The sequence below is a fragment of the Chionomys nivalis genome, chromosome 1 (genome assembly GCF_950005125.1).
Source record: "Chionomys nivalis chromosome 1, mChiNiv1.1, whole genome shotgun sequence".
In the NCBI taxonomy this organism is placed as follows: domain Eukaryota; kingdom Metazoa; phylum Chordata; class Mammalia; order Rodentia; family Cricetidae; genus Chionomys; species Chionomys nivalis.
Window position 1 is genome coordinate 110,556,586 of NC_080086.1, and position 22,293 is coordinate 110,578,878.

The 22,293-nt window shown below is 41.4% G+C and overlaps 1 protein-coding gene across 1 annotated transcript in view; it reads left to right on the forward strand.

Annotated features, from left to right (window-relative positions):
- LOC130874262 (zinc finger protein ZFP2-like) overlaps positions 1 to 22,293 on the forward strand; it is a 42,241-nt gene that overhangs the window by 2,182 nt on the left and 17,766 nt on the right. The window contains exons 3-6 of the mRNA XM_057769307.1: positions 3,508 to 3,607; positions 7,695 to 7,821; positions 8,020 to 8,077; positions 10,195 to 12,080. Of these exons, the coding sequence (XP_057625290.1) occupies positions 3,596 to 3,607; positions 7,695 to 7,821; positions 8,020 to 8,077; positions 10,195 to 11,824 (1,827 nt within the window). The 5' untranslated portion in view covers positions 3,508 to 3,595 and the 3' untranslated portion in view covers positions 11,825 to 12,080. The remainder of the gene's footprint in view (positions 1 to 3,507; positions 3,608 to 7,694; positions 7,822 to 8,019; positions 8,078 to 10,194; positions 12,081 to 22,293) is intronic.

The following is a 22,293-nucleotide window of genomic DNA, read 5'->3' on the forward strand; positions in this document are numbered from 1 at the left end:
GAATCTTAATTTTGTGTCTTTTTTGTTTTTGTTGTCTGCCTTTATTTGTTCCTTTCTTCCTTTCCCTTCCTTCTTTCCTTCCTTTCTTCCTTTCTCCCTCCTTACCTCCCTCCCTCCCCCCTTCCCTTCCTTCCTCTTTCCTCTTTTTCTTTCTTTCCTATAACTCATGGGTTCGCTTAGTGCTGTCCAAGTGTGTGTGGCCATCCACAGGGAATGGACAACCTACTAGTGGTCACATTCCAGAGGAAAAATAACTCTGCACCCTCCCCCCAGTCACCAGTTGCTGATTACTACTTAGCTGGGGGAGGGGGTTGGCTTCTTGAAGACCAATCCCATTCTACTCAGTGTTTTGACTGATGTGATCTAAAATGCTGGATTTTGAGTTTGATAAATGCATTGTAGAATACTGTGAAATTGAGCTGCTTCTCAATAAGGGTACTTTATTTTCTTTCCCCTTGTGTCTTTTATCCATTGATCTTCTAGAAAACTGCTATGTTCATATTTGTCTTAGGCAGTTATTAAATTATGTAGTATCAAATCAACTAGAAATCAGTTGTTTCTAACTAAAGTTGTCTATGCTCTTAAGTATTAAGCTAACAATAATTAATATTTCTAAGATAAATTTTAACTCATAAAAAGTAAGACTCCTCTTTAATGACAGGTTTTTCCAAGTTCTGGTCTTGTCCAATTTAAATTAACAGGAAAAAAATAATTTAAATAGAAAGCTGATGTCTGTTCTGTGTACTTAAACCTTAACAATTATGAGATTGGGCTCTATCCACGTCTTTGCCATCAAGCTGTTCTACTCAGATTATAACCATGTTTTCTAAAGGACAGGCTTTCGATTCAGGATGGGTAATGCTAATAAAATATGATCTAAGATCTAAACAATAGCCTAAGCTACAACTGAAAAGTATTACAATATCTTTGCCTTTAAAATGATCTTGGAGATACGTGTGTATATGTGGTGTTTTCTTGTACTTGTGTTTTTATATAGTTTCCATTCTATAATTTGGCTTATAATTAAGTGATCTTTTAATTAAAACTTCCAGGTTGGCCTAAATTTCTTTTAGTTCATAGTATAATTAAAGCTTTCTTTTTATTATAGTTAGATAAACCATTAGTCAATATGTTATTAAGTTAGTCATAATCTCAGATCTGCGGCTATAAGAAATCTAAAATGTTCTTGTTTCTTTTAAGACATAGTAACTTCTATAGAGGGGTACAATTTCATTATTGTCAACAAGTTCCTCACCTCAGAGATGAGCCTTTAGTCTCCGTGATTCCTAAAATGTAAAGATTGAGAAAATGACTTACCCCTGTGATGTCAGACTTCCTTAAGTAATTAATATCCTTAAAACATAAACCCCAGGCGTTACATTTCTTCAAAATAATTGCTTATAGTTTCCAGTAGATACATCATATCTCTAATTTAAAAATCAAATCTTAAGTTTATTTAATATCATTCACTGTCAAGGTTTAGTAAAGTATACGGCAGTTAAATTATATTTTAATTAAAAATCATTAGAAAATGGATAAGTTGAAGCATGAGGTGTTAAAAAACCTCAAATGTGTTCACCGCATTCCACATCCTTGTGTTTGCATATCAGGCCCATTTCTGTTCTGTGTCTGCACAGACCTAGGGATTCCCTCAATCCCATTATTCCTCTTGTTGATACTCAGTTTCACTTCATGATGCTTAGATAAAATGCAAGATTGTATTTCAGTTTTGTTCTTTCTCGGCACACTTGCTCTGTGCCTAAGTATGTGGTCATTTTGCAGAGTTCCATAGGTCTCGAGTATAAGGTATATTCTTTTGTATTTGGGTGAGATGTTTTGTATTTCTTTAGTTCATTTAGTTTATACTGTGAGTTAGATCCAGCATTTTTCTGCTTAGCTTTATGTGGATGATCTGTATATTGATGGGAGTGGAATAGTGAAGTCTCTCACTATTATTGTGTGTGAGTCAATAGGTCAGTTAAGCTGTAGCAGTGTTTGTGTTTCTGTTTGTTTATTTAAACAAACTTAGATACCCTTGTTTTTGGGAAATAGATGTTAAGAATAGAAATGTTTTTTGAGTATATAGTGTCCTTTCCTGTATCTTCGGATTAGTTTTAGTTTGAAGTCTATTTTGTCAGATATTAAAATGGCTACAGTGGCTTACTTTTGAGTCCATTTTCTTGAAATAATCTGTTCCATCACTTTTCCTGGAGGTGATGTCTATCCTTGATGTTAAGGTGCATTTCCTGGAAGCAGCAGACAGACCCTGTTTGCACACCCATCCTGTTAGTTTGTGTGTTTTTATTGGGGGAATTCAGACCATTGATATCAACCAGCAGTGTTTGTTGATTTTTTAAAAAAATTTATTTATTTATTTATTTATTTATTATGTATGCAATGTTTCTCCTGCATGTATACCTGCATGCCAGAAGAGGGCACCAGACCTCATTACAGATGGTTGTGAGCCACCGTGGGGTTGCTGGGAATTGAACTCAGGACCTCTGGAAGAGCAGCCAGTGCTCTTACCTCTGAGCCATCTCCCCAGCCCTGTTAATTCTTTTTAATTGTTTTTGTTGTTCTTTCGATGGTAGTGGTAGTTTTGGTGTGTGTGTGTGTGTGTGTGTGTGTACACAAACATTATTGCTAAAATTGGCCAAAAACACTCCCTCTCATGTGAAGAGCATCTATGATGGTCATGTTTTAAGACTCAATTTGATAGGTGCCTAAAGAAAGTATTGGTGCTTTACTGTTTATTTCTCTTAAAATCTTAATGTGAATAAGGGATGGAGGGATGGGTCAGCAGTTAAGAGCACAGATTTCTTTTCCAAAGAGAGCCATGTTTGATTCCCAGCATCTACTCACACAGTCGTGACTCCACTTTCAGGGAATGTAATGTCTTCTGGCTTCCCTTGACACCAAAAACATATGAAGTGCACTGATGTACTTGCAAAAAGAAAAAAAATCCGTACACATGAAATGAAATAAGTCTTAATGTTCATGTGAGTGACATTATTTGTCTAATGACTATTGTGGTGTTAAAGGAGTTATTCATGGCCCTGGAAGCAATACCAGCCAGGATGAGGTCCCAAGGTTAAGTGACTTAGTATCTTTGTATCATCACTAAAGAATGACCATTGTGAATTTTTATTTTATTTTACTTTTAGCAGTCTGTGAGATCCTGAGGTTTGGGTGTAATTTAGTGACCGGAGGTTTTCTTCATGACCTTGGACAAAGAAAACCTTTTCTGAAATTCAAGAGATGCTTTCCATAACTCAGGATCCAAGTGGAGTACTCCTGCCATGTATGCCTATTTTATCCATCCGTTGAGTAATTGTATTCCCTCGTTGGTGTGTTTTAAGTATGTTGGCAGAGAATGAATATATTGACAATGAAGTGAGAGAAAGTCATTGACTTTTGCCTCATCCGTAATGTTTGAGGTTCCCTATCAAGCCCTATATATGATATGGTTGCTGTGTTGGAATTTTTATTTTATTTTCTTTTTCTTAGAAAAGGGTATTCTCCTGAGCACCTATTTTGGGTGACTTTGTGTTCTGCTGACTTCTGGCATCCTCAGGTTGACACCTAGACACATCAGATGCACAGAATGGTGAGTGTGCCCTGGGCTTCTTGAATCCGGGGAGGGGGGGGCTGGTGAATGAAAAATAGAAGAGGACATGACTGCTCCCATATATGGTAGAGGAGATGGTTTGTTGTGAGAGAGAGAGAGAACAGCCAGGGGTATCTGGAGTGATCCAGAATTAAGTGGATCATGTTAGGAGAAAGAGTAGGGAAAGCAAGAGACAAATAGAAGAAGAGAGGAAGGAGAGCAGGGTATCAAGTGGCCAAGAGGCAGGAAGGCCAAGATACCAGAGTAGCCAAAATGACTGAATTATATAGAATCAGAGAAGCTGAGGAAAGGAAAACCCAGCCTAATCACTGGGCCACAGAGTTTAGGGTAGGAGTGGGGTATGCCAGTCTAGAGGACACTAACAGGTGGACTGGCAGCCAGCATTCTCTTTGATACGTTAATAGACACTTTAGAAATTTGTCCAGGGTTTGAGACTTAGCATGTGATTTGCAACACTAGCTGTTTTGGAGGCCTTTCCTTCCCTAGCCCCTGAAGTTTCCCCTGGTGCTATGCCACCCAGTGGAGGTGGAGTCTGAGACAGTAATGCTATGCCCATGTGCTCTTGAAGTGTGCACCCTGCAGGCAGCCTTGATCCACTGTCCTTGTGAAGCTGCTTCTTTGTAATCCCTAGCACTCTTAAGTGAGTCTTTGGATGAACTTGTCTGAATATAGATCTTGCTGGGCCTCTGGGTTGGTGATGCAGAGTCTAAATTGTGCTGCATAGTTGACTTCAGTGTGCTTTACATTTATAATATATTTATTACACTTTTGTGTGCATTTACATTGATTTTCCTTTTAATTTATATGTAATATTTATTGTCATTTCTCTATTTCATTTTGCTTTTGGCGACAGGGTTTCCCTGTATAACACAGGAACTCCTGGTACACACTAGGCTAGCCTTGAACTCACACATCATTCTCCTCTGCCTCATATATTCTGGGATGACAGGCTTACACCTCCCTGCTGGATTTTTTTTTTTTTAATGCAGGGATACTTGTGTAACAGAAGACTGACAGGAAATCACTTTATAACTAAGCCTTGATACTAAACTAAACTCCTCCTCCCATTCCCACGCTTGTTTTCTCCTCTTCAGTCCTATATTCACCACACTATCTACACATCCCACGCATTCTGCTGCCCCTGCACCACCCACAGATCTCATGAAATGTTTCTTTTCCATGGTCTCTATAGATACTCATCCAGTTTTGAAACATATGGGTAACAGATCAGACATAGAACCATATAAAGGAGATACAGACAGCATTTAACTTTGCATGCGTAGCTTACATTGTTTGTTATAATTACATTTCCAGTTACATCCCTTTCCCTGCAAATTCCATTTTGGTTTTCTTCTCTGCTGAGTGGGATTCTGATGTGTACCTGTGCCTTTAGCTGGTCTTTCTTTGGAGCACCAGCTCCCAAGTTATGACACAGAGACTTCTTATTAATTATGAAAGCTTAGCATTAGCTTAGGTTTGTTCCCAAGTAGCTCTTAAAATTAATCTGTTTATATTAATTACATTCTGTCATGTGGCTCATACCTTTCCTCAGTATGTATGTCTGACTTCCTCTGCATCTGATTGGTGAATGACCCGCCCCTCAGATTCTTCCCAGAGTTCCTGTCTGCCCGAAAGTTTGACCTATCTTCTGCCTAGCTATTTGCCATTCCGCTCTTTATTAAACCAATCCGAAGTGCCTGAGGCAGGTAAGGAAGAACAGAGGGACACATCTTCACATATTGTATGATCAGATACCCCCAATACTTCCCCTTTTTGTTTAAAATAAAAAAGGGGAGGTTTTAACTCTAACTGATTTAAACTGTATACTATACAGGTAAGAATTACATTCACAATGTCCAGTTTATTTTTATTTGACAACTTTGGAAAGGGTACTCTATTATCTATCTATCTTGGTGAGTCCAAACTTTTGTATCTAAATCACTTTCTACCATAACTTGTATTACCAGTTATATCTTTTTAGACCTAAAAACATTTTCTTAGATAAACAACTCAAGCTTTTATGTCTCTTAACCTTTATGAACTTTACTTCCCTTTTGTGAGTTTCTTTTCTGATTGGTAATGAGGAAAACAGTAAAACTGTAACTATCTAGTCTTTAACCCTATCAGTGACCAGGGAAGGCTGAACTATTTCCTGAGTAAACAGAAGTACAGAAAAAGCAACTTCCAAAACCATAGAAATGACAGACACAGCTAGGTGCCTGGACAGTCACCCAAGTTTCCTCTGCAATTATGGGGCATCCATCTTCAGCCTATAGACTTACACAATCTGACAGACTGTTCTGTAAAGCAGGAATTTTGAGGAACTATCCTACCTTGTCTTGGCAAGGCTTAGCAGTAGACTTTCATTGTGTTCTGCTTGTCCAATTTAGACAGCATACTGTCAGTAATTGAGGCAGGGAAAGTTTCTTGCCTAGTGGCTAGCTTTGTCATGTTGAAAGCAAACTCGATATGGGTTTCTTTAATGTCCATCATCTTCACTGAAATATATTGGTACTGCCAGGAGCATACATATCTCACTATGATGAAAAGCCCTATGTTATTAAAACATCTTAAATGCTATATCCTGTAGATCTCCAAAGTGTTTGAAGACCCCCTATCTATCTAAAATATATCTCTGTTTAACCCTGAAAACACACCTAACATGACTAAGTGTTTGATTGTTATAGATGAATAACTATTAACCTGCATTTCTTAATAATCCTAAACAGTTTGTAATAATAGCTTCCAAGGACTTTACACTTTACATTACTGTAACATGAAGGGGACTGCTTGTTGGTGTTTATGTCCTGCCCAGTTCCCCACAGCCAGCAAGCCCCAAAGAAAATCACACAAAGATCTCCATAAGTTATAAAACTGATTGGCCCATTAGCTCAGGCTACTTAGTAGCTCTTGTAGCTTATATTAACCCATTATTCTTATCTATTGTAGCCACATGGCTCAGTACCTTTCTCAGCAGGCAGCTCACATCTTGCTTCTTCGGTGGTCTGAGCAGAACTGCGGAGGGAGCTTCGTGCTTCCCAGAATACTCCTGTTCTCATCACCCCGCCTCTACTTCCTGTGTGGTTGACCCGCCTATACTTCCTGCCTGGCCAATCAGCTTTTATTTAGAACATGATTGACAGAATACAGACAATTCTCCCACACCACATTACATTTCAAAATGAGCTGCATACTACAATACCTTAAAGAAGAGTAGAAACATATGTACAATATATTATAACAAAAATAACCTTAAATTTGTATAGATATATGGAAATTCATACCAGTGTAAAATATTTGAGACTAGTAGTTGCTTTTAAGCATAAAAGTAGATTCAATAATCTACCCTTTTATCCTGTCATTACTATATTCCCTGCCTCCTTATTTTTCACTAGATAGGAGAGAAAGAAGGATGGAAGGAAGGAAGGAAGGAAGGAAGGAAGGAAGGAAGGAAGGAAGGAAGGAAGGAAGGAAGGAAGAAGTCCCTTAATCTTACCTCCATTGTTTAGTTTCCTCCCTGACTATAACTGATAACAGCTTGCAATGACAAGCATCCGTAACCCACCAAAAGACCAAAACCCACTAATTCCACCTCTTGGGGATGTGAGTGTCATGTTCTTAAAATTATTTCCTGTCATTTGGCAGCAATGGTATCTTTAGGTGACCCTGAGAGAAATGGATAATGGTTAAGTCCTGGGGAGCTAGCTGTATCATTTCTATGTCCAGTCTCTGTGTAGTGAAGTCCTGGCTGAAGTAGTCTGTAAGACTAGACCATCTCAGCTAGCTGCTTTGAAGTTGTTCTGGATGCAGATTTTTGAGAAAACTGCAACGGAGCCATTTGTGAGACTGTATCACCTGAGATAATCATATTGTCTTCATTGATGTTTGGTCCTTTTATTCGGAAAACATACAATAAGAACTCAAGATAGCTTTCTACAGGTGTTTCGGAATTAACCTTTATTGACATCATCATTTAGAAGTGTCCTCAGAATCCGCAGTGCTCAGTGATTCTGTATAGCGTCAGCCCACAGTTACAGGTAACCATATAATATGTGCTCTGTTTCAGGAGTCCGTGACCTTCGAGGATGTGGCTGTGAAATTCACCTCAGGAGAGTGGGCTTTGTTGGATTCCAGTCAAAAGACACTCTACAGAGATGTGATGGGGGAGACACTTTTGAGCCTTATATCCATAGGTAAAAACACAACCTGTTCCCATTGCTTATTCAGTCAGAGAGCAACTTTTCCCAGTTTGTGTGTGTAGTGTTGTGATTTGGATCCTTGAATTGAACATGTGGTGAATTTAGCGAGCATGCCCGTGTCTTAAGAGTGGGATTGTAATTTTTTTTTTAATACTGAAGATGTTATAATGAATTCTTTGGGTTTAATTTTAGAAAAAGGACTAGAACAAAACATTGAAGAGAACTACAAAGATCTCTGCAGAAGTCTGAGGTAAATTATATTCAATAGGAAGCAATTTATATCTAACATTTACGAGTAAGAAGATGACCGAGGACCTACTAAATGATCTATATCTATCCAATTGCATATTGAATCTAACCCCAAATTTCTATAGCAGAGCATTGGATTATCTTATTCCCTGATTGTGTAATCTGTATCATCTATAATCTGTGAATATCACTAACATGTGATAGAACATTAATCTGAAAGAGCTTTTCCAAGAGTTTGCTACACAAAATCTTCCTGTCATATTTAAGCTTATTTCGAATCATTCTGTATACTTTTTTGAGGCTTTGAATAGAAAGGGCTGTTTGTTCCCTTTGTTTTGTTGTGAGAGAAAGCAACTCTGAGGTGGAGCTCATGTTTACTTACCCTTCCTTGTCACAGTTCCATAATAAAGGGAAGCAGAGAGGAACTGAAGCAGAGGTGATGGAGAGATGCTGTGTACTGTGGGCCCATCCCTTATTCAGCCACCTCCCTTCAACCCCAGCCCACCTTTCTAGGAGACAACACCCATAGTAATCAGGAGATGTCTCCACAGACATATCTGTCAGTCTGGTAAAGCCACTTTCTCCTTTGGTGTTTCCCCTTCTCAGATGTGTGTACTCGCTTCTGTCAAGTTGATGGAAACTAACTAGATCCCTTCACCTCTTGTCAACATTACACACACCCCACACTATTAATCTAGAACCGTTCATGACTTGTTTCTTCCTAAATAGTCTTAATCTCACAATATAAATTACACTATAATATTGGAAAACACAGGTTCTTATGAGATATCACAGGAACTGCCCCAGTAGAGCCTTTGAGGTACCTTCCATCATCCCTAAAACCATAGAAGTCAGACTTCCATCGTTACTGTCAGCATTCCTGGCCTCTGAGCTCCTGGGACAGCTCTTTATCCTCAGACTCAATGACTAAAGTCATCTAACCTAAGGTTCCAGACATTTTCACAGACCTAAAAGCCATGTGGTCAGCTCTAGTAAATGAATACCCCATGAACCTGTTAACCAACTTCTGTTTGGGAGTCCTCTTTGTTCCTGTGATAATCACCATGACCAAAGTCATCTTTGGAAGCAATGGGGTTTATTTTGACTTACACTTCCATGTTACAGTACAACAAAAAAAGGCAGGACAGGGGCTCAGAGTAGGCAGGAACCTGGAGACTGGAATGGAACTAGAGACTATGGGGGAATGTTACTTACTAGCTTGCTCCTCATGGATTCCTGAGGTATCTTTCTTATAAAACTCATACCCACCTGTGCAGTAGGGGGCACACATCCCACTATTGTCTAAGCCTTCCTTCATGAATCAGGTCTGAGAAAATGCTCCCGAAGACCTGTTTACTGCCCAGTGTTTTTGAGTCATTTTCTCAACGAAGGGTCCCTATTCTCTGATGACCCTAGATGCTTCTGGTTGATTACAAACTAACCAACACAGGTTGAGGATGTAGAATGCCAAATGCCACAGTGTTCCACGACTTTATGTGATTGCCATAATTTTCTCTTAATGCTAAGACCCGTGACTGGATGTTTACTCCATTTATGTCCATTAATTATGTTATGTGTATGCATATGTATACGTTGTACACCTCTTATGGTAAAAGATTTGTGGCGGCCAGAAGACTCCAATAGATCCTTCAACTCAAGACTAACAGGAATTTGTGAGTTCTCCACATAAATGCTGGTCATAAAACCCTGGTCTATTGGAAGAGCAAGAATTGCTCTTAACCTCCAAAATTATGATACAGCTCCTGCATGTGTTTGTTTGGTTTTGGTTTTTTGAGACAGGGTTCCTCTTTTTTAGCCCTAGCAGTCCTCGAATTAGCTCTGTAGATCAGGCTGGTACTGAACTCACAGAATTCTGTCCACCTCTGCCTCTTTAGTGCTTGACTAAAGGTGTGCACCACCACCACCACCATCCTGCTACCTTCATAGTCAACACTCTGTTTCTTTACAGATGATGGGTTTCACAAGTGCTTACTCTGTCTTCAACATTGGAGGCATTATGCTCCAGCCTCTCTAATAGTAAAGTTGTAGCAGACCACATGAACTAGCCTTCAATGTTTCCCTTTTTTTTTATAGTAATCGTCTTCTCATTTCTTGCAGAACTCAGTTGGTTGAGAAAGATTATGGATATGAATATAATATTCAGTGTGATGACAACCTTCAGCCAATTCTAAAGAATATGATTAATGAAGACATGCCTCCTGCAATAACAGGATATGAAAGCCATTTGCATGTAAGAAGCACCATTGGTCATTCATTCTCACCTGTATATCTCAGAAACCAAGCTAAAGGGGAACAATCTCACTATAAGGAGTCCTTTATACATCAGAAACATTGGGAAAATACCAGTCATTCTGAATCACTCCAGGTACTTGGAACTTTTCCCAGAGAGAAATCTTATAAGAATCAACAATGTAAGGAAGCCTTTAGGAATCTCCCTTCTAATCAGCCTCACAAGAGAACACAATGTGGAGATAAACTCAATGGGAAAATACTAAGGAGATACACATACAATGCAGAGGATGATGAAATCCATACAGAAGTGAAATCGTTTGCTCATAACCACAGTGAAGAAGCTTTCATTGATTCCAGTGACCTTATCACCCCTGAAAAAAGTCATATTGGAGAGAAAAAATACACTTGTAAACAATGTGGGAAAACATTTAAGTATGCTTCGTGTTTTAAGAAACATAAAGTAACTCACACTGGAGAGAAGCCTTATGCATGTAAGCAGTGTGGAAAAGCCTTCACCAGTTCTAGCTGGTGCAACACTCATGAGAGGGGTCACAACGGAGAGAAGCCTTACATGTGTAAGCACTGTGGAAAAGCCTTCAGAAGTTCCAGTTATTGTAGCATTCATGAAAGAATTCACACTGGAGAGAAACCTTACTCATGTAAGCACTGTGGCAAAACCTTTGCCATTTTGAGGTCTCGTAACTGTCATGAGAAAATTCACACTGGAGAGAAGATTTATGCATGTAAACTTTGTGGAAAAAGCTTCATTAGTCCCACTTCTTGTAGCATTCATGAAAGAATTCACACTGGAGAGAAACCTTACGCATGTAAGCATTGTGACAAAACCTTTGCCAGTTTGACTGGGTGTATCACTCATGAAAGAAATCACACTGGGGAGAAGCCTTACACATGTAAACACTGTGGAAAAGCTTTCAACAATTGCAGTTATCGGAACGTTCATGAAAGAATTCACACTGGAGAGAAACCTTATGAGTGTAAGTACTGTGGCAAAACATTTGTCATTTTGGGTTCTCTTATCACTCATGAAAGAAGTCACACTGGAGAGAAGCCTTACGCATGTAAGCACTGTGGAAAAGCCTTCTCCCAAGCCAGTTATCGTAACATTCATGAAAGAATTCACACTGGAGAGCAGCCTTATGCATGTAAGCACTGTGGCAAGACCTTTGCCATTTTGAGTTCTCGTAACACTCATGAAAAACTTCATACTGGAGAGAAGCCTTATGTGTGTAAGCATTGTGGAAAAGCCTTTATCAGTTCTATTTGGTGTAGTGCTCATGAAAGGGGTCACACTGGAGAGAAACCTTATGCATGTAAGCATTGTGGCAAAACCTTTGCCATTTTGAGTTCTCGTAACAGTCATGAAAAAATTCACACTGGAGAGAAGCCTTACACGTGTAAGCATTGTGGAAAAGCCTTCACCAGTTCTGGCTATCGTAACAAGCATGAAAGGGCTCACGCTGGAGAGAAACCTTAAACATGTAAGCACTGTAGAGAACATTTGCCAAATTCAGTTGGTGCAACTCTCATGAAAGAATTCACACTGGAGAGAAGCTCTATGCATGTAAAACCTGTGGAAAATCCTTCACCAGTCCCTCTTACCATATTACTCATGAAAGAATTCACACCGGAGAGAAAGTGTTTCCATGTAATGTGCATGAGGAAACTGTTCCGTCAACTTTATGATCATTCCAGCCATGAAAGAATTCACTCAAGAATGAAAACTTATGCATGTAAGCATTGTGAAAAATCCTTTTTCTGCCCTAGTAATTTAACTTGTAAGAGTTGTCATATTGAACAGTTGCTATATATATATATATATATATATATGTATATATGTGTATATGTGTATATATATGTATGTATATATGTATGTATGTATATGTGTGTACACACGTATATATGTATATATACATATACATATGGTAGAAAAGCCTTCTTGGTAATTAGATTTATGTGACTAAGCATTTTCTAGTTATCATTTACGTAGACTTTTTTTCCCCCAGAGTTTATAGTTTCTGTCAGTCTGTTGTGTTTGTGTGCCCATGCATGTAATAACCTGGAGTCAGAAAAGGGTGTAGGATCCCCAGGAACTCGAATTAGAAGCAGTTGTGAGGTGAGCAAGCTCAGTACTAGGATTCAAGCTGCAGTACTTTGGAAGAGCAGTAAGTGCTTTTAACCTTTGCACAGTCACCGTCTCATCATCAACTACATTCATGGAAATCTTGTAGTTCGTACTTCTCAGTATTCTTCAAGCAAAGATTTGGAGTTTTCTTTTTCAGTTTTTACTGATGCTTTTATTTATTTTGACAGTTTCTTGTAGTTCTATACTATTTTAGCCATAAGTAAGGAAATAGTTTTTCATAATCCTTCTGCAGCCCCATAAGTTTTTGTAGAACCACAGGGGAATTGAGACAGACAAAAGTTAGAAGCTGCAGGAGGTCCTCGGGATCAACATATAAAAGGCAGTGGCAGCTGAGAGAGGGGAGTTTTGACGCACAGGAGTTTTATTGACCCAAGGGAGCACTCTCATATCCACCCAGTTAGATCTTGGAGACTGATGCTAAGTTAATGGCCCATGACATCTTCCCTTGAGCACCTTTCCCCCTTTTCTGCCCCCTTTCACTGTTGAGATACGGCTTGCATTTCAGGCTGCTCCATAGCTCCCTCTTGTGTACGTACAAGTCTACACAAGATTGTGTAGATATACAGGAAAGATACAGGAGATAAAGACACACCAGAGCCTGGAAGATTCGACTGCCCTGCAGACTCAGGTCACCTCACTTATTGTACCTTAATGCATGTGTAGATAATATTGTCCCTCTGGTGAATATAAAGGTGTTGAAATAACTTTATTTACAGCAGAAGCAATAACAGGCATGGCGAGCTACCAGAGTTAAATTCTTAGGTGTCTCTACCTCATCACTAGGTAAGGACCTCTTTGTCAGTTCCATCTTGAGGCTTGTGAATGAGTTTTTCTTGTATATGTAGACATCACTCCTATTTGGGGGCCAAAAATTTCTTCATCTCTATGGTGTGAGAGAAGAATTTCTTTCTTTTATTTTGGTTCCAAGTACATCTAGAAAGTGTCTGGACATTTATCTTTTTATTTTTATTAATTTCATTTTACATTCTAACCACAGTTCTCCCTCCCATCCCTCTTCCTACTCGCCCCTTGTCGACCCCCCCCCCATCCCAACCTCCATTCACTTCTCCCAAAGGGTAAGGCCTCCCACGGTGAGTCAACAGAGTCTGGCACATTAAGTTGGGCAGACCCAAAACTTTCCCCCTGCATTAAGGCTGAGCATGGCCTTCCACAATAGGGAATGGGCTCCAACAAGCTAGATAGATCATGTACCAGGGATAGATCCTGGCCCCACTCCTGGGGGACCCTCACAGCAAGCTACACAACTGTCTCCCACATGCAGAGGGCTTAGTTTGGTCCCATGTAGGCTCCACAGCTGTCAATCTAGGGTTCGTGAGTTTCCATAAGGTTGGTTCTGTTGTCTCTGCAGATCTTCATGATCTTGACCTCCCTTGCTCATATATTCCCTCCTTGGCCTGGTAGTTGGTTGTGGATCTCTGCACCTGGTTCCCTCAATTACTAGATGAAGGTTCTGTGATGACTCTTTAGATATTAACCAATCTGATCACAGGGAGAGACCAGTTCAGGCACTCTCTCAACTATTGCTGGGGTCATCCTTATGGATTCCTGGGAATTTCCCTAGTACCAGTTTCTCCCTAACCCCATTATGGCTCTCTCTATAAACATATCTCTTTCGTTGCTCTCCCACTCTTTCCCCAGATCTCAACCATCCTTCCATCATGTTCTCATCCTCCATCCTCTCCCCTTTACTGCCCCACCTCGCCCCCAGTTTACCCAGGAGATCTCATCTAATTTCCCTTCCCAGGGTGATCCGTGCATTCCTCTTTGGTCCTCCTTGTTACCTAGCCTCTCTGGAGCTGCGGATTGTAGTCTGGCTATACTTTGCTTAACATCTACTATCCACTTTATAACTCTTGAATAATTTATTGAGTATTGCTGCCATATAATTTCATTTTTCTGTGCATTTAGTAATTGTATTCTCTTGTTGGTATTCTAATTTTCTTTTTATAAAATGGTTGAGTAGGACATGGTAAATGAAGCCTTTTATCCCGGTGCTTTGGAGGTAGAGGTAGGTGATTTGAACACCAAGCTAGCCTAGACTACATTGTGTGTTTTAGGCTAGTCCAGCTCCATAATAGAGAGACTCTCATTCAAAAAACCAAAACACACAGCCAAACAGAGAGATGGATAGGTTTAAGTATAAGGTGTGAAAAGGTCCCATTCCAGATTATTGTGTTTGCATAGCAGACCCTCCTCCTCATTCCTGCATCTGGAGAGAACTCAGAATTCTTTCTACCCCAACTGCATTGATTTTGGCCTCAGGATCTCCAGTCAGGAATATCCAAGCCATGTGTCTTTTTCATCAATCAGGGATTCTTTTACTTTCTTTCATCAAATGTCCACCGAGGTGCATGGGTATTCAGAAAGCTTCACCACTGCAGCTGGGTTTGAACCCAGTGTAGAAGCTGAGAGATGTATTGTGTTGGTCCCATCCAACTTCATGTCTGCTGATTTTAGTCCCACAGGACACCTTGATCCACTAGAGGCAAAAAAGAGTGAGTGTATCCAGAGCTCCTGGAATTTTAAGTTGTTGTCTGGGACATAGCAGAGACTGTGCCTCTGCGCTTTGCCGTTCCCCTGGCACTGTGTCAACAGGACTACCCTAGAGGGTAGTGTGTTGCTTTTCTCCTTTCCAGAGCACCGTCATTGTGCACAGAGCCAGAGCTGTGCTGCACAAGGTCCCCCACCCTGTACTGTCCTGGCAAACAGCTCTGCCCCAGGCCACGTTCTTGCTGTGGTGGAAAGGCACGTGGAACTTGCACCTCTTCAGAACCTGGAGAGCTACCACGTTGGTGGGACTGAGTCCAGACTGGTGTGGAAGATTGTGGAGGGTGTCCGAAGCTTTGGCATTGGCTATATTCCCCAAGAAAAAAACTCCTCATTGTATGTGTGTGTGTGTTTAATTAAAACATGATGACGTTTTTAAAATGATGATATGAGAGCATTGGATTGTTCCCTTTGTGAGAGTGGGCCAAAATTCCTCATCACAGAAGGAGAGAATTTTTAACAGATCAGGGGAGGCCAGCTCAGGGTAACAAAAAAAAAAAAATGCCTCAGAGTAGTGAGGGATTAGGAATATTCTTATCTTAGGGTCTTTAGAAATAAGTTCCTATCTATTGGAGAGCTAGACTTTTTCTAAGGGGAAAAATAAGGGACCACGCTTTCAGATGGTAACTTTCTCTTTTAATGAGTCTTTTTTTTTTTTTTTTTTTTTTTTGGTTTTTCGAGACAGGGTTTCTCTGTGGTATTGGAGTCTGTCCTGGAACTAGCTCTTGTAGACCAGGCTGGTCTCGAACTCACAGAGATCCGCCTGCCTCTGCCTACCAAGTGCTGGGATTAAAGGCGTGTGCCACCACCTCCCGGCCTCATTTAATGAGTCTTAACATGCTCTCTGACTCATTCTGTCCGCACACAGCTGCATATCTCCATATACTGATATACGTCTCTCTACATATATACATCTCTCCTACACGGCCATACATATCTATTTTCACATGGCTACACATCTGTCTATTACATACATTTCTGTTACATCTCTTTTCTGTCAGCTTCCTCTTCCTTGTCTTCACACATAGACAAATCTCCACCCAGCCATAGCTGTACACCTCATTTACATAGCTCATTTACACGGCTGTACACCTCATTTACATAGCTCATTTACACAGCTGTACACCTCATTTACATAGCTCATTTACATGGCTGTACACCTCATTTACATAGCTCATTTACACGGCTGTACACCTCATTTGCATAGCTCATTTACACGGCTGTACACCTCATTTGCATAGCTCATTTACACGGCTGTACACCTCATTTACATAGCTCATTTACACGGCTCTCTCACCGTACAGCGCTTCGCACAGTTCCTTCATACTCTCTCACACAGCTCTTCACATGGTTTCTTATGTAGCAGCGGTTCTTTCCATAGCTCTCTCACACACATACTTCACTATTCCCACTCCCCGCTCTCCCTCACACTTCTGCTTCTTCATCTCTCATGAGGTCAGCACATAAACACACTTGGCTCACTTCTGCAGCAGCTCTCACAGAGCTCCACGCAGCCATCTCTCTCCTGACCACTGCTGCTCCTTTCACAGCCAGACTCAGGACAGTGATAACTTACATTTTCAGGGCCCGGCCATTCTCCCAATACAAAATAAGTCATATAATTTCTCTTAGGCTAGTGATGGTGCATTGACCCATGCATGTAGCTCTAAGTTGGTGAGGATTCCCGGATGGTAAACAATTGGCTGAAGTGTGAGCCCGAGACTGGGACTATGTGCAGAAAATCAATTACTGAGACAGTTATGTCTAATAAAGTTGCTTCTATCCTGACCTTTAATCAGCAAAACAGCTGGGAAAATGACCTCATGTATTTGTCTCTAGGAGCAACCAAATATTCATCTCTAAGGGCAACCAGCCTTCTTTGAATCTACTTTAAAGTCCAAACTTAGCTGTTTGTGTAAAAGACTGTCTTTGTGACTGAGAATCCTCTGTCAGTCTGAGTAATGTAAAATATCCTACTATTTTTTCTATCCATCAAAATTAAATAGATTAAGCAGAAATCATCCTCCTGACCATTCACAGCTATACGTGTGCCCTAAAGTGTAAAACATACCATCAAAGGACTGTGGAAAGAACCCCACAACTGTTCTTATTAAGGAGGTATAGTAGTGGTACACGAGAAAGTTATTGACAGAAAGCAACCAATCATTCACAATCAACCCTACAGCTTTGCCAAGTGGGGCTCTTCAGGTCGGTCAGCTTGTTAAACACTAGTTGTCATTACTGTGTATTCCCATGACCTCTTGCAACCAAAAGCACTTGGCAAACTTTAAATTAGAATTTTCTTTTGCACTAACCATTTCTGAGGCAAAAAAATAGGACTTTTTGAAAAGCTCTCTCGGGCTTGTGCTTTATCTTGGGATTGCATTGTTGTTTGTTTTGCTCTAGGTTTCTCCAAGTAGTGGAAATTGCTTGAAGGAGTACTGAATCAGGAATTAATCATTTTACAGGATGGACTTCTTTGGAGCCCAAAAAATACTGTTTTCAACTTGCTAGATTTTAGGGTGCAGGAGATAGAAGGCTGGAAAGAGGCCAGAGTTTGACCTCAAACAGAGGACACTGGTCATTAGGACATATAACAAGTGGCACCTAAATTCCTGCTGTGTAGGGAAGCTGTGCAGTGGGAGAAAGTCACCTGAACCTTTATAGGAGGGGCATGGGAATGAGGAAGTTGGATCATCTTCCTTACTGAAATTATTTGTCCAAGGGAAACAGGTTATCTTGGGAAACAGACTTTCTCAGCAAACATTCCTCTCTGGGATGACTCATAATGGTTGAGAATTTCATGCCTTCCTCCGTCCCCCCATGTGGAGATTAAGTGATCAACAAGTCAAGCTGTGATTATCATTTTCATGGGGGCATTTTGGAAATCCCCAGGAGGGAAATTACTTAGCTAGAAGGACAGTCTCTCAAATAATGACTAAGATTAATCAAAACATTTTCATATGAAGACCGTCTTTGATGGTCATGTTTAGAGACCAAATTTATTAGACTCCTGAATAAGATATTTGTCAATTTTACTCTTTGCTTCTGTTATATGGACTGTGTGAATAAGGGATGGAAAGATGGTTCAGTATTTTGTCTGGACAGGATTAATCCTCCATCAGTAACCATGTCTCTGGTGGGTTGACATCTGAACACTAGTTGCCACCTGCTTCTCATGGTCCCTGACAAGACTTGAGTTGATGAAGGACAAAGATGGCTCCCCCTAAACTTCTTGGTCTAGACAGAACACATCACCTGGGAAGCTGGCCGCTGCCTCTGGTCGGGCATTTTACCAAGTGCTGACTGAGGTTTCTAGGCCTGGGCATGGGAGAGAGGAAAAGCAATAGCTCTGCAACCATGCTTAGTGGCTTGGGCAGTCAGGACTCAATCAAGCACCACTTGAGACCCTGCCTAGAACCTTAGGGTAGGGTGTTTGGGTATCATTGTGAGAGAGGGTATGGTGGGGAAGTGAAAGAGAAGGAGAGTCAGAGTAGATGGTGGGCTGGGGAAAGAGGTGCATCTGGAGAGGTGAGTGTTGAGGAAGGGGCTGACATGAATGACCTGCTGATGTCTGGACATTGGCTGTGAATAAGGCCCAGGTCTTGGTGACGGGCCCTGGAACAGCCAAGGGGGCATGTGCTGACAACCATGGCTCCTGTCACTGTTGGATACTGCGCATGGCCCTGTGACCTGGGCCCCTGTTGGTATCTGAGGGCCAAGCTGCCACAGGACCCATGTTGTGTGGGGGATGTTGGAACTACAGGTTGCAGGATAAGTGTACATGGGCAAAGGCATTGCTGGGCCACGGGCCAACTTCCAGGGACTTCATAGACCATTACAAACTTCAACTAGTCTCCCAAACTGGCCCCCTGGTTCCTAGCAGCTCAAGGCACATTCGCCATTTTGTCCTTGTGATGTGTCTAGGTGTCACCCAGAAGAGGTCCTGGGGTGACTATTTACTAAACAAGGCTTAAAAAAAGAAAGAAACGTCTGCAGGGGAAGCGCACTATGACCATTCATGCTCTTGGTTGGAAAGTTTGTTCCTTTTAGTAGTATGACCCCTGATTGGCCAACTGTAACCATACCACGCACCAGCCTATAATGTCAAAACATTGTAGGAAAGTGCAGGTGCAGGCCCACAATTTCTGCACTTACAAGAAAGGTGAACTGTGAATTGAAAGCCACTTGTGGCTATATGGTGAGACTCTGACTTAAAACCAATTTCAGATGCCAGGCATGGTGGTAGCTGCTTTTAATCCTTGACTCCTGAGACAAAAGCAAGATAATCAATAAATTGGAAGCTAGCCTGTTCCAGAGAACTAGTTGTAGGGGCAGCCAATAATACACAAAAGAAATCCTGTCTAGAAAAACCGAAATAAATAAAAAGAAAATAATAGATTTTCTGTACCCCATAAATAGGTTTCCCCACTGACACAGTAATCCAGATCAAGCCTAATTAAAAAGTAAAAGAACATGGTTATTTGAGCAGAGCAACTCTTGGGTGAGTTCTCCAGCCTGAGGCAGGAGATTGAGGCAGAAGTCACATTCCAGAACTAAAGCAGGGAGGTTCTATAGGTTGTAGGCATGGGTGATGTGTGTCTGCCACAAGCTGGGTTTATGCCCAAGTATGGTCAAAAACTGAATTCTTTAGTGGGGGCAGCTGGCAACTTCAGGGGAGGAGCTGCCTTATCCCTGAAAGAATGTAGAACTGGGGTTTTTGTTGCCTTCCCTTTGTTCAGAGATTCTCTGAGTCAGTGGGGTTTTGACAGACAGGAATGGGGCTTTCTGGTTCAAGCAGTAGCTCAGTGAGTGAGCTGGATGTTCCCATCAAACAAGAAGGAAGGAAGGGGGGAGGAAGAAAGGAGGAAGGGAAGGAGAGAAAGAAAGAAAAAGGGAAGGAAGGAAAAAAAAGAAGCAAGTAAAATATAAACAAAAACAACAAAAAACAAGTAAAACAAAATCATTAACATTTGTATTGAGCTCTAAATTGACCTCTTTGATCTAGGGATGCCATTGCATTGTAGGACAACATTCTCTTAGCTCCCTTTTCTCAAACCTAGTATTCACCTGTCCCTATTCTATTAAGAAATGCCTTTAAGCCTTAGGCTTGCTCTGTACATTCCAAACTCATGGCCCAAAGGGAAAAAACCAAGACTTCACTGTAGGGGCAGGCCTAGTTAAATTCAAGCACAAAGAACCACATATAGGGCTTGTACTGTGTGGCTTTTTGGGTCAACTTGACATAAACTAGAATCATCAGAAAAGAAGGAACCACAGTTGAGGAAATGCCTCCATGAGATCCAGCTCCAAGGCATTTTCTCAATTAGTGACCAATGGGGGAGGACACAGCCCATGATGGGTGATACCATCCCTAGGCTAGTGGTCCTGGGTTCTATAAGAAAGCAGGCTGAGCAAGCCAGGAGAAGCAAGCCAATAAGCAACACATCTTCATGGACTCTGTATCAACTCCTGCCTGTGGATCCTGCCCTGACTTCCTTCAATGATGATCAGCAATGAGGGAGAGTGAGCCAAATAAACATTTTCTTCGCCCACCGGCTTTTTTGTCACGGTGTTTTGTCGTAGCCATAGAAACCCTCACGAAGACATGTTGGTGCCAGCACAGTGGGGCATCACTCTGATTTGGGGGAGGGTTCTGGAAAGATTCTGCAGCTTTGGGCTAGAAGAGCCATCTTCATTGAGTGTTAAGAGCTCGGTGGGATGTTCTGTGAAAACCTAGAAGGTAAGAATGTTGAGAGCACTACGAGAATGGAAGCTGCTCGGGGAGTTCCAGAGGGAAGTTTAAAGGCTATCAGGGCCATTTGTTATTTTGAATTAAGATTCTGTGGTTCTGGTTAGCCAGGGCTGAAAATATCAGCTGTGATTAACAAGATAGCAGAAGCACTAAAGTGAATTCTCTTTGTTACTAGGACAATTGATGCTGTTAGCTAAAGTGATTAAGAGGAGACCAGCGTCACTGGTAAAATCTAATGGGAAGTTTTTTTTGACAGCAGAGAAAAGCTGTGTTCCAGAGACAACCAGCCGTGGCTGTCCCTTGTGTTGGCAGCAGGACCTGGTAATGTGTAAGCATCACCAAGGTGATAGTAGTTTTGCAGCGGTGAAGGGGTAATAGAGACTAGTTGTGACTTGGCACTGTGACAAGAAGAGGCCATTGGTGGAGGTGCAGCTTCGGTAGCATTTGAAGGCCCAGGACTGAAGGGGTCATGCGAAGAAATTGAGGCTCGGCATCATGACGAGAGCCAATGAGAGGTTATCAGTGAAAGTGCAGCCCAGTTGCCGCAAGGGACCCTATCATTTTGGAGATGCCCATACCATGAGAAGAGCACCAAGAACAGTAGCTACAGAGGGGTGGAGTCAGCCAGAGTGTGGAAGATGAACTGTGTGTACTGCAGAGGGCAGAACCGGATAAGGAACCCAAACCCTTTGGAGGAGTCCAGAAGATAGTGAGTGAATCTCACATAATTAATTGAGTTATTTATACTGTTGGACTTTGGTTTTGCTTTCTTCAGATTGTGCGGGTGTCCTGGTTTTTCTCTCTTGAAGAACGTATTTAATTTTGACTTTTAAAGGAGGCCACAGATGAAAGACTTGTACTTTTTAAAGAGATTGAGTATTTTCTTTCATTGATTCTTTATGGATTTTACATCATTCTGATCCCACTTATTTCCCCATCTTCTCCTTTCTGTCCTCGGCCCTTGCCGCCTCCCCTCAAATCAGACAAATTAAAAAAAAAAACAAACAAACAAAGAAAACAAAGGAGAAGAACATTGTCATGGAAGCTGTCTGTCGTGTGGTCCGTTGAGTCATAGTTTACCCTTTCGTCCATTCTTATCTTGCAAGTGTTCGCTCCCTTATGGTCACTGCCCAGGTGATCTCTCCAGCAGTGCCTCCACCAGCTTACCCTGTGCTCCCTGCTTCACAGAGACCGAGCAGGGGCAGCTCTGCTCTCAGGTCCTCAGATCTGGGTCACCCACACATCACCAGGGCCAGCTCTATAGTGTTGCCCAGGCAAGGTCCAGGGCCCTCCCTCCCAGATGCTGTAAAGGGCATACGGTGGGAGGAGGGGGAGAATCAGATCTTCAGAACTCATGCCCTCAAGCTTGGCTCGCTTGTGCCCCTGGCAACAGAGTCAGCTGAGACCGCTGCCCATGTGGGGTATAGAGCTGTGTGTGCTCCTGTGTGCTGCAGCTGGTGAGGGGCGGGGCTAGTTA